Source organism: Protopterus annectens, chromosome 10.part0, assembly GCF_019279795.1.
Source record: "Protopterus annectens isolate FY-2018-M chromosome 10.part0, PAN1.0, whole genome shotgun sequence".
NCBI classification, from domain to species: Eukaryota; Metazoa; Chordata; order Ceratodontiformes; family Protopteridae; genus Protopterus; species Protopterus annectens.
In genome coordinates this window covers 88,281,737-88,295,001 of record NC_056744.1, presented here as the reverse complement: position 1 = coordinate 88,295,001, position 13,265 = coordinate 88,281,737, and the positions used below count along the sequence as shown (strand labels likewise).

The 13,265-nt window shown below is 44.3% G+C and overlaps 1 protein-coding gene across 2 annotated transcripts in view; it reads right to left on the bottom strand.

Annotated features, from left to right (window-relative positions):
• EIF3C (eukaryotic translation initiation factor 3 subunit C) overlaps positions 1–13,265 on the bottom strand; it is a 484,610-nt gene that overhangs the window by 277,671 nt on the left and 193,674 nt on the right. For both annotated transcript variants that reach the window (XM_044085060.1, XM_044085061.1), the window contains exons 10-11: positions 13,250–13,265; positions 12,511–12,652 (exon numbers count right to left, since the gene is read on the bottom strand). The exon at positions 13,250–13,265 is cut by the window's right edge and continues 88 nt beyond it. In XM_044085060.1, coding sequence (XP_043940995.1) covers positions 12,511–12,652; positions 13,250–13,265 — 158 coding nt within the window. The remainder of the gene's footprint in view (positions 1–12,510; positions 12,653–13,249) is intronic.

The window sequence follows — 13,265 nt, the reverse complement described above, 5'->3', positions numbered from 1 at the left end:
ACCATGCATGCCGCAGACGCAAGAAGGTCCGCGTTGTGATGACCACAGACAGTGGTGCGTAAATCAACACGCCCTGGAAGAGAACCGAAGCCATGCAACGGACGTAACACCAGTGCGAACGAGCGGCAGGCCCCTGCTTGACCACCATTAGAGCAGCGGCCCACAAGAAAGGCAGCGCGTGAATCCACAGGAAAGGCAGCGGCCGGTGCACCCAGGAAGGGCATGCTGGCGCCACACAAAAAGCTTGAGCGGTGCACCATTGAAGACAGGCCAGATCCGGGCACCGGCAACATTTGGTACGTAGCTCACCAAGAGAGGCATGGGAGCACCACAGGAAAGGAGCCGGAACCCATCAGAAAGGCGCTGCAGTCGCACCAAGAAAAGGCGTAAGTGATAGACTCTTTTGTTCCAGGAAAAGGCAGGCGCTGATCAGTGCACCAAAACCTGGAGGCAGCTGGCTTTATTTCTCACAGAAAAGGCAAGCACGCTATAACATATTCAGAGCTAAAGGCTCCTTTCTTGAGCCAGAAAGGCAGCGTCAATAGGTGATTTGATTCCTGCCTAATAGGTATATGGACCAGAACTTTTGATCTCTGGCGCTAGTAAGCCAAAGGCAATGCAGAGAACTAAAGAGAATCAGCTCGAACAGATATTCCGCAACTGCTTATGCCAAGGTGCTCCTATTAAGTTACCACCAGTACTTTGCCCGCATAGTAAAACTGTTGTACTCAACCTACTGGAATAGTAAGTTGGTAGTAATCCAAAATTGGCTCTGTTTTTGGTACTAGGAAAGGCAGATAAAATCCAGCCCCTTTCTGATCAGGACTGGCAATGGCCCCTATTCTCCAAAATGCTTGTAGCTCTTTCTTTGGGAGACTCGCATGCTTTGAAACGGCTTTAGAATAAAACTGTAACGTGTGAAGTATCAACACCACTTTAGTAATTAAATCCATTTCTTTGAAAAGAGAAGTTTAACAAAGACTCCAGGAGAATCATGGAGCTGAAAGGCAGGTCATTGTCTTTAAGGAGACCTGGAAGTCTAGCAGTACTCCTTTCTAGCTAAAAACTTAGTCTGCCCTACAGTTAGACCTACAACTATATAAGCATATTCCACCCTTAGGAATTTCTACTAAATTGTGTCATGCAAGATTTGTTGCATAGACTCATTTTCCTCATTCTTTAAAATTTCCAAGTTAACAACAACACATAGATGTAAGAGCATCCAAATCCTGCTACAACTACTAATTTGATCTCATAGGATCCTTCAGACGAAAGTGGACCACCCTCAGAGCCTACAGCATAAAACAATGCAAAGAATGTTACCACTGTTCAAAATAAATCCAGCATTCTTTACCAATACCTTGCGATAGGATTTCAAGTGAAAGACATCTTTGTTTTGCAGAAACTGAAATTCAAGGCTAGGAAGGAGAGTAACACTTTCTTCCCACTATCCAAAGCCCTTTTCTTATAGTGGGACTTTACAAGCCTTAAACCTTAGCCTGGACTTTCTGGGTCGCCAGGCTCTTAACATACTTAAGAAATATGTACTATCATAACAGAAGGAGCAGATCGTTCGGAAGCTCTAAAAACATACCACATAAAAGAGTATAGCAAGGCCTATGCGGTAACAATTCCCTAACTTTACCTATAAGAACCTGCCTTCCCATTAAGGCTCTCATGGAATGCAAGTCTCTGAAATAAAATCTCAGAAAGCAAGTATCATGCTGAATGAATAAGGTACTCATCTTCAGAAGTCAGAACCACTGAACACTGTTCAAAACTGCAATCGGTTACCCTAGGCTTACGGATGCTAGACCTCTAATATATAACAAATCTTCTGCATTTTAAGCATTGTTTATAGGTACGACCCTAAAGGCTAGGAGAAGCCCACTAACTGAATTGGCCTTTAAGAAGTTTTGGCAACAAAGAGAGGTCTAACTCTTGAAGGTTAACAGTTCTGAGAGCCCCTAGCTGGCCTCTCTAGAGGAATTGTAAAGTAAATTCTCCGCACTCCAAAAAACTCCTGGACCTTGGTCTAGCTTCTAAAGACCAGTCGGGCTGGGTTCATCAACCAGATATATTTTGAATAAACATCTTGAGCTGAACTTGAGCATCACGCATTTTAACCAACACAAAGACCTGGCAAGTCTACCCTAATAGTCTTTAACTACACAACGGCTTACAGCGTTCTCAGGTTATAAAAAGTTACACAAGCAGGTTACCATATGAGGTATTTTTCCAAAGAATACATTATACTTGGAATCGGTAATACTGAGGCTAACATATCTGAGTTGACCACCAAAAGGCTTACAATATCGCAACTCCGGTTCTAATATTACAATGCGAACCTCACTCATATGTCTCAGGACCATGGCAAAAAGACGAGATATGGCAGGTAACTTAGACCCTGGGTGCTAGCTAGTATGTCTGTTACAGTTACCTTAACTGGTATTAGGGAATGATCGACTATGCCCAATATTAGGCGAAATGGCAAACATCATGTTTACTCTAACTCATTAACAAGATCCTAAAAGGGGTTCAGCAGTTTATAATTAAGCTAGCAAAGCTTAACTATCTTCCAAAAAAAAAGTTAGCAAATTGGTGCTGTCCTAATCCCAAATAAAAATGTAAAACTCTTCATACAGCTTTATGACATGATTTCAGCCCTGTTCGGAATGGTCAGATTTACTATTCACAATTACCCATAAACCTTTTTCCCCACCATGTGTTAGGTGGCCATACACTGAGGTGCACATCAATAATTGCCCAAGTTCTGGGTCCAAGGCTTAACAAGGGGAGCTAAGATTAACTGCCCACTCTGAACCGACGTACATCAAAGACAAACATTTTTGCAGCAATTCCTCTTAGCAGTCAATACTAGTTTGAGTTGGAACCCTGACTTACTGGTTAGAAATAATTACCGCTTAGGGTCTTTACCTGTCTAATAGATCTATCTATTTCTCTGAAATTCTGATATAACAGAGGCCACAATACATCAGCAGGACTTCACTATCAGGCTGACAAATATAAACATTCAAAAATTACAGAACAACTCAGCAACTTTACAACACAAAAGCCAATAACAGAAACTGGAATTAGGTAAACATTTGTTACATGCAACAAGTAACATAGCAATAGAATTCTAAGCCACATCCTTGGACTGCTGTATCCACAAGCAAATGTGCATCATCTGATACTGCCTATCAAACCAAGGTAAATACTGGTAGCACAACGAGTATCCCAGTCACTCTCTTAAAGTCTGCTGTGGATACCTTCTTGATAAAATGAAGAACTAGAAAGTGAGGAGAGGAGCAACAGTACCATACCCAACTTATACAACATATTTCCATTTTTCAAACCCAAAGGCATGTAGGCTTTAAAACTGCCTCTAATCTCTGCGTGCTGTAGGTGTTAGCAGCACATGGAGTTCAAAATATGGACAACTCTAAGTTGTTCCGACAAGTTACATAGTCACTAATATGCAGAAGTCTTAATTCTAAGGTTTGCAATTGGTTCCAGTAACATTTACGGTTCAGGAAATGCTGGTTCTGACCTCTCTCATAACTTCAGGTTTCTTTGGAAGAGTTCTGTTGTAGCACATAAACACAACCACTTGTGTAATGGGAGATAGAATTGATGGCACAAAGCCAAGTTCTGTTGTACTTTATAGCACAACCACTGTGTAATGGGAATGGGAATTAGTGGCACGAAAGCCAAGTTCTGTTGTACTTTATAACACAACCGCTGTGTAATGGGAATGGGAATTAATTGGCACAAAGCCAAACTCAGCAGGCAGTCTGCAGTCTGCTAAACTTCAATACTTTTACACAGAGAATATTTTAATGGTAGTTTTGCACCACTAGGTGTGGAACTCATCCTAAAGTGCTATGATCCTGAAGCTGTAGGATGTTTAGTGATCATGACAGATGAAGTCCTTCTCAAAAGTGGTGTTGGTAAGGAGGGTGTGGCAGAGCTACCCTCATCTTGTAAGCAACTCTGGATTTATTATGGTGCAATCATTGTTCAAATTCAGTGATATAGTAGTGATACATGTACAAACTGTAGTGAACACCTCCTCTGACACTGTATTACTACAGCTAGTTAACAAAAGAAACACTTGCATGCAATCTGGCCACAATACTGACTTCAATTTTAATAAAACCTGCAGAGAAGCTTGGTTCTCAATTGTCGCAGTACAGTACAATTAACAACGGTGGTCTTCAAAAAAATCTAACCAATGGCAAGAAAAAAGAGGACTTGTTTTGTGAAACAGTAGTTGTACAAATACTAAACTAGTAATTAAACAATCAGTACAAAAGTGGAGTTCAACTTCAGTTTCATAATTCACAGCTATCAACGCTCTTAACTTATTTTCACAAAACAAAGAGCAGGTCTAAGGGCAAAACTTGCAGTGCTGTACCTAAAATACCCCAAAGCTACAAAATGCCTAAATCCACCTCCTTCATGTACAGCCCGAATTTAACGGCTGATGACAGTGATTTCATGGCCCTGATATCAAGGAACTAGGTCAGATTTATCTTATTCAGGCATATGTAACACCAGATGAAACCTTCTGCTCTCCCTCACCCCATGGTGTTCAGAGTGGTGGCTGCAGTACACTGTCAGTGTGCACCGCTAATGCAATAATTGCCCAAGCTTCCTGGGCTCCAGCAGGCTCACTACCACACACAAAAAGGAGTGTGCAACGCTAATGCATTAACTGCCCTAGCGTCCTGGAATCCAGGAGGCTCGCTACCATGCACAAAAAGCACAAATCATTTTTTTTTTTTGAGGGCAGATTCCTCCCTTGGTGCAGTCAATCACATAGTTTGAGTTGGTGCAACAGCACACCACTGACTGGGGTACAATTTTGTGCCCTTCTTTTAGAAATACAAAATGTTATCCTGTCTCTACAGGTCTGTTACCCTGGTCTCGCGGAATAGGACTCTGAATCCTCAGCGATGTTCTCACCAATGAAGATGTTCTGATTATCACAGGATGGGGTCCAACAACTCATCAATGCAGTCCAGGCACTTCTTCCACATATCAGGCTGTGGACAAAACTAATATATTAACACTTTCAGAAAATATCCAAAGTGTTGTAACACCTTGTTATCCTCCTCAAGCAACTTTTTTTATACAATTCCAACAAAATGCACATACTAACATGAAAACATGGAATTTTACTGAGTTAAACATTTACTTGCTTTGTGTTACATGTACAACTATTAGTTTATATCACTTAAGGCTACACTCTCAGTAAATTCACTTACATTTAAGCTCACATCCTTGGACTGCTGTATCCACAAGCAAATGTGCATCATCTGATACTGCCTATCAAGGTTCAAAGACCTCCTTAACAACTCAGGAAACAGAAAATAGCACCTGAAGAATGGTACTGCAGTCACACACCCCATACTTACTGAAAGTCTAGATATGTCCGATTACTCTTCTGTTATACCTGCGATGACGGCACAGAAACTGCATAGATTTACCATAAGCCAAAACCTGGAACTGTGAGAAGCACTTACGTAGGAAACTAGTGATAATCCTTTTAAAATACAGTGGGAAAAAAAACTGACTCACTCTTAGGAGAATTGCAGATTAAATGTAATAGTTAACTTTATAAAATTTACAAGTTTTACTCCAAATACCCATTTAAAATTCTGCACAAAGTAAAACATCTGCTAAGGTGAAAATTACAACCTTTTACATTCTTTTAGTGCAACAGTAACACCATGATGTATTAATATCAGAGCAAGTGCAATGAATATCCTTGTCAGCATTAAGCCTTAATAAACAGCAAACCACTCCTGCCTAATATTTTCAAAACGAGTTCTTTAACTCTTAATAACAAGTAATGTCTGCAGGGGACTTCAGTAATTACCAGGGTGAACAAAAGGCCGCTGAACGTTTTAGAATTAATTTTTTATCAAATAAATTGCTGAAAGAGAAAGCTTGAATCCTTAACTTTTAAACTATTGCTGAAGCAGAATGTGCAGAGGTCCTACAAGCAAAAAAATCCTTTACTCTAACCAGTGCTGCTCATCTCTGTTGTGCATCACTCCGCATCATATGAAAGGCAGCGGCGTCGGTGCACCACAGGAAAGGCAGCGGCGTCGGTGCACCACAGGAAAGGCAGCGTCACCACAGGAAGAGCAGCCGGCGTCGGTGCACCACAGCGGCGTCGGTGCACCACAGGAAAGGCAGCGGCGTCGGTGCTGGGAAAGGCAGCGTCGGTGCACCACAGGAAAGGCAGCGGCGTCGGTGCACCACAGGAAAGGCAGCGGCGTCGGTGCACCACAGGAAAGGCAGCGGCGTCGGTGCACCACAGGAAAGGCACGCGTCGGTGCACCACAGGAAAACAGCGGCGTCGGTGCACCACAGGAAAAGGCGTGGCGTCGATTTCCACAGAAAGAAACAGCGGCGTCGGTGCACCACAGGAAAGGCAGCGGCGTCGATTTCTGAAAACACGTCGGTGCACCACAGGAAAAGGCAGCGGCGTTTGCACCCAAAGAACAGCAGCGTCGGTGCACCACAGGAAAGGCAGCGGCGTGATTGCACAAAGAACATGGCGAAAATTTTCCCGGAAAACAGCGTCGGTGCACCACAGGAAAGGCAGCGGCGTCGATTGCACCACAGGAAAAGCGTCAGCGGCGTCGGTGCACCAAAGCGAAAAACAGCGGCGTCGGTGCAGGAAAGGCAGCGGCGTCGGTGCACCACAGGAAAGGCAGCGTCGGTGCACCACAGGAAAGGCAGCGGCGTCGGTGCCACCACAGGAAAGGCAGCGGCGTCGGTGCACCTGAAAGGCAGCGTCGGTGCACCACCAGGAAAGGCAGCGGCGTCGGTGCACCACAGAAAAGGCAGCGGCGTCGGTGCACCACAGGAAAGGCAGCGGCGTGCGATTGCACCCAGGAAAACAGCGGCGTCGGTGCACCACAGGAAAAGGCAGCGGCGTCGATTGCACCACAGAAAAACGCGTCGGTGCACCACAGGAAAGGCAGCGGCGTGGTGCACCACAGGAAAGGCAGCGGCGTCGGTGCACCACAGGAAAGGCAGCGGCGTCGATTGCACCACAGGAAAAGCAGCGGCGTCGGTGCACCACAGGAAAGGCAGCCGGCGTCGGTGCACCAGGGAAAGGCGGCGTCGGTGCACCACAGGAAAGGCAGCGGCGTCGGTGCACCACAGGAAAGGCAGCGGCGTCGATTGCACCACAGGAAAGGCAGCGCGGTGCACCACAGGAAAGGCAGCGTCGGTGCACCACAGGGAAAGGCAGCGAGGCAGCGGCCGGTGCACCACAGAAAGGCAGCGGCGTCGGTGCACCACAGGAAAGGCAGCCGCGTCGGTGCCAAAGGCAGCGCGGTGCACCACAGGAAAGGCAGCGTGCACCCTGAAAAAACAGCGGCGTCGGTGCACCACAGGAACTGGCAGCGTCGGTGCACCACAAGAAAACATGGCGCTGTGCACCACAGGAAAGGCAGCGGCGGTGCACCACAGGAAAACAGCGGCGTCGGTGCCACCACAGGAAAGGCAGCGTCGGTGCCACTGAGAAAACAGCGGCGTCGGTGCACCACAGGAAAGGCAGCGGCGTCGGTGCACCACAGGAAAGGCAGCGGCGTCGGTGCACCACAGGAAAGGCAGCGGCGTCGGTGCACCACAGGAAAGGCAGCGGCGTCGGTGCACCACAGGAAAGGCAGCGGCGTCGGTGCACCAGGAAAGGCAGCGGCGTCGGTGCACCACAGGAAAGGCAGCGGCGTCGGTGCAGCACAGAAAACAGCGTCGGTGCACCACAGGAAAGGCAGCGGCGTCGGTGCACCACAGAGAAAACAGCGGCGTCGGTGCACCACAGGAAAGGCAGGCGGCGTCGGTGCACCACAGAGAAAGCGGCGTCGGTGCACCACAGGAAAGGCAGCGGCGTCGGTGCACCACAGGAAAGGCAGCGGCGTCGGTGCACCACAGGAAAGGCAGCGGCGTCGGTGCACCTGAAAGGCAGCGGCGTCGGTGCACCACAGGAAAGGCAGCGGCGTCGGTGCACCACAGAAAAGGCAGCGGCGTCGGTGCATCACAGGAAAGGCAGCGGCGTCAGTGCACCACAGGAAAGGCAGCGGCGTCAGTGCACCACAGGAAAGGCAGCGGCGTCAGTGCACCACAGGAAAGGCAGCGGCGTCAATGCACTACAAGAAAGGCAGCAGTGTCAGTGCACTACAAGAAAGGCAGCAGCGTCAGTGCACCACAAAAAAGGCAGCATTGTCACTGCAGTGATTTTTATGACTGCACTTAATTTGGTCATATATTAAACTTTTATCTCCTGCTGCTAGTCTTTATCCAAAATTGGCATACTGCTGAATTACTCTACAAGTGACATCACTTGACAAGAATCGGCCAATCGGCATTATCCTCCCATTGGTGTCTGTCCTCTTCGGATTACCAAGCTGTAACCTGCGGTGATTACACTTTTGTCACTGGAACCTACTGCACAATAGTGGAAGTTGGTAAGGAATCAGAGACAAACTCTAGACTCTGTTGTAAGAGAATGATCGGCACTGATCAAGGCATCCACCAGCTGACAAACTTATCATGCATTATCAACTGCTACTCATTCTCCAACATGCAGTTGTTGCGCATTTTGCAGCTCCCAAATGCATTTGCTTCCAGTACTCACACATGTATGAATCAGAGTACATTTGATGCAGACATTTACTGTATTTCCATGTTAGACTTGTTCTATAGATTGCATTCCTCACTCTATAAAATAACTTTTAAATCTTCCACATAGCAGATGTAATACAAACTGCTAAGCTGACTGCAACAAACTACTTTTGCATGATCATGTATCACGTTCTTTGCTTGGAAAATAACAGCTTGCAACGCACACACACTGAATGCAACAATCCAAAAATGGATAACTTTCACTATATTCACATTCCATTGGTGGAATTTAAGAGGGCATCCCTCTGGTGGCCGGCAAACCCATTTGAAATAGTGGGGTAGATCACGAGCAGTAGCCTCTGTATTTCTTACACAGCTGATACATATTGTCTGGCAGTAGTGGGATTCAAGCCCCCCCCCCCAAACTGCCAGCTTGGTCTTCAAACACAGGGGGCAGAGGTGCCATCTGTCACAGCATGTAATAAATATGGTACATTACAACCATGACTGAGTGTACCACTTTCTACCTGGACAGCGGTTTAACATACCAACAGAAAAGACACTGTGGGCAAACTCTCAGCAATACATAGCCTCTACCTAATACAGCTATAAGAAACAGCCTACTTACATGTCAAGGTTATGAAAAACACACACAGTTCATATCTGTGTTTATATTTACATAATGTCAAACTGCTGGGAGAGGTGGTGAGGTCTCATTTTGAAGTCGATATCCACACAAAAAGTCTTCAGCAGATACCATGCATCTTGTTGCTATGGTTACTGAGATATTACTAGTTTTCAAAAATAGACAAATATACATGTAATTGGAAATGCTTTTTATAATTGATTTTTAATAGTTTTTAACTGTTTAATTATGTAATTGTATAACTGATGTGCGCATTTAAGGGATATATGGAAAAATGAAATTATGCTCTGTAAAGGCTTAACAGCAGAGGCCCTAGAGGTTTCACGTTCTTGTTTTAATAAAGTGGATCAATAATTGGGATAACCGGCCTTCCAAAAAAAAATTTTTTTTTTTTGTGGTTTTGGTTTGCTGGTGCCATTGGTGGTTGCATAATAAGAAATATGTATAAAGTCTGCAATAAAATCAGAGCTGAATTAGTATGCCAACACTAGCACCAATGCAAAACCCTGGGTTTGCTGAAGTGTGTGCACTACTGTTACTATTCACAACATTGCTTATTTTAGGCATGTTTTCAAAACATGCTGTTATGAAAAAGCTTAGAAAGCACCATTACACATATGGAGGATGTCAGACTGCATTCCTGATGAGCTACGGGGCAAATGAGTTGTGCGTTGCAAAGGGCTTAACATATGTGCAGCTGAGCCCTACCAAAAGGATTACAAATCACTGCCACACTTCTTAACCTACAGATATACTTCATGTGAACTTACAGCCGTCATATAGTCCCATCAAGTACAATTTTGTCAAAGACCATTTGGTCAAGGCTGAAACCTTTTAGCCCTGAGGGTTGGCAAACCTAGACTGAGATACTGGTTACAGAGTATACCTCTCAGACAGGACTTAGGGAATCAGTCTTCAACTACCCTGCATCTATATTTACAGAGGTCTTATTTACTCGAATTTTACTTTCTCACCACCTTTGGCAAGTATCCTGACAAGGGCACCTTATATACATCTAGCATAGCAAAGCTTGAGCATCTTCCCCTCATCATGTACATCTGACACACTCCAAATATAAAAACACAGAGTGATACATAACAGATGTACAGATACAAAAAACTCAGGACTTAATTGTCCCAGGCCAAAGAGGGCAGAAGCCAAAGATATAAAAGGAAACTAGAAATAAAGGGGGGAAAGGCAGATGTGCACCCTATCTCGAACCAAAAGTGTAACAAGGAAGCAAAAAAATGGAAGAATTAAGGTGGAAGCAAGGATATCCATGTCAGACAAGACAATTGAAGCTTCAGCTTTCAATTTTTAAAGCTTTTTCCACTGCACAGTGATGTCTGACAGGGAAGATTAAGAGGACACCCCATCGCTCACATGCTCATTCAGACGCTGATTCAGGAAAAAAAATTAATAGAAACTAAATGGCTTCTAGGGGATTAGGGCACCAAAGACTGGCAAATCAAACATACTTTATGATTATAAGAGGGTCCTAGGTAGAAAACGTTTACTATGATGACCATAACATGGCATCTGCCACCACTCCTATGTTCATATTTTCTTCTCTTGGGTGACATGAAGGAGATGCCATTCGCTCAAAGTCAGGTAAAGATGACGACCCAACAGTGGAATGAAGCTTGCATAAGCCATACTGCTAACAGAGCAACACGCAAGTATAAACTCGCTCTGATCTGACTGGCAGCAACACAGTTCAGAATTTTTTCACGCCATTCCATCCCTCATGTACCACTTTGTGTTCTTGTACTTGGGGCATATGTTGGATGCATGGTATGAGACGGAGATGCCAAAACATTGGCGTGCTGGTCAAACATACATTATTCTTGGCAGAACACTTCCCACCGATGGTGATTAATGGGCATCATGCTGTTACACCTATATGCTGCAAATGTTTGCCATTCCTTCTGGATCATTCCTGAAATAAGCTGATTACTCCCCAATACAGGCTCTCCATGTATTACTGTATTACTTTAATACACAAATTCAGGTAAAATAGTCAAAATAAATTTGCACAATAAAGTCAAAACAACTCAATTGTAAAAATGAAAAGGTTCTTTAGGAAGTGGTTATCTGACAGATCCAGAAGGAGATAGCCTTGCCGAGCATTTGTCCCTATCAAAAAATACCAGCTACTCAACCAATGTCTTTAACCTGCAACAATCTGCAGTGTTAGAATGACACTTCCCTTGCCAAACCTCTTACAACAGTGTCCTGGTTAGTAGTTAAAGCTGACAATTTCCTCTCCAAATTACGCAACTGTTAGAGCTCCATTCCAGGAGCCTGGCTGGGTGTTCTACCTGACTGCACATGCCAGGCCAGGAATCTGATGTGATGTTACACCTGACTGCCTGCTCCATGTTAGAACTCATTTGGATACTGCGCTGAACGCATCATGACTGAACAAACTGCCAAAGCTGACTATATCATCTCTTACTGATGAATTCACTAGGCATGTGTAGCAGTTAAAACACTCCTCTCCACCGCTAAAAACTATTGTTCCTCATTACTAACTCCACGATCTTCAACTCTCTCTCTCTCCCCCTCAAAATAACAGGGCACCAGGAACGAAATCTGCTCCAGTCTCTGACAAGAAATCAAATATAGTAACAGCATCATTACGGCAATGGTGCAGAAGTGTAGGGTTCCCATAATGCCATATCTTTTACCTTCAACCCCCCACAAAAAGAAAGAGGAGAAGCAAACACGGACACCAAGGATTAATACATATCTCACTGAATTCTAATATGGTTTAACAGTAAAATCTAGTCCCAGGTTAGGGAATACCTTGAAAAGACAAGTGTTTGGAGATGCATCCTTGATCACAAAAGATTTCAATGCCAACTGGACATTTTTCATAAGGCAAGTGAGTCAAATAAGAAATGTTTTTGAAATGCTTAAAACGTCACTATTACTTTCCAATGCATACTTTTCATGACCCTGGTACAATTACAAGTCTAGTAAACTGTCCAACTTTAATCTTGCAGAACCATTCTGCAAGAAATACAAATATTTGGAAATGAACACATACATCCAACACTATTTGTTGCTTTGAGGCAATATATTTTATTTGACAATGTTGCCATTTGTCCTGTGAGACACTACACCAATGAGCCAATCAACAACAAATATCTCATTTAAATCAAGACTTTGCATAGTGTTGCTTTTAATAACAGTAGTCGGGCTCCACTTACCTTCATGCAGGCAGACAGGTTGGGATTATAATCGTACATCGAAGCAATGATGTTGAATTTGATCTTCACCTGCATACCTTCTCCCAGGTTGTTCTCAGCAGCAATGGAAGCCAAAGACTGAAGCAGGTCAATCTGTGCAGCCCTGGCAATAATCAACATTTAACCATGAGTCAAAGTTACCCTGCCAGTCCTATTCATGCTACATTACACACACACAAACCTCAACTATCAACATCCACAACAGTAACATACTGCAGTTGTAAAAATTACAATCCTGCATGACTCTGGCATTGCAAAGGGTGGAGGTACAGAGTATTCATATTAGAGAACAAATCAACCACCTACTCTCACCCTAACATACTACACTTCACAAAATTACAATTGTGCACGACTCGGGGATGCCAAAATACGGTAATAGACTATTTTATTATAGATGATTCACCTTCTCTCATGCTAACATACACTCTTTTCATCCTTAGAAGCATGCTCAGTTGGGAGGATGGCAAGTGGAAGAAGAGGGGCAGCTAGCTACCTTCACACAAAACCTCTTGGCATTACAAGGACGACATAACTGGGTGAGACAGGCTACTGCCACTGCAAACACGTGGTTACCCACCAGCAGGCTAACATGCTGCATTTTTTCTTTACAATCGTGCACACAGAGTGGCAGCATTCTATACCTGGGCAATCTGAATGAAAATACTGCGCACGGCGAGAGGTATCATTAAATACAACTCACCTGTCTGTGCCTTTCT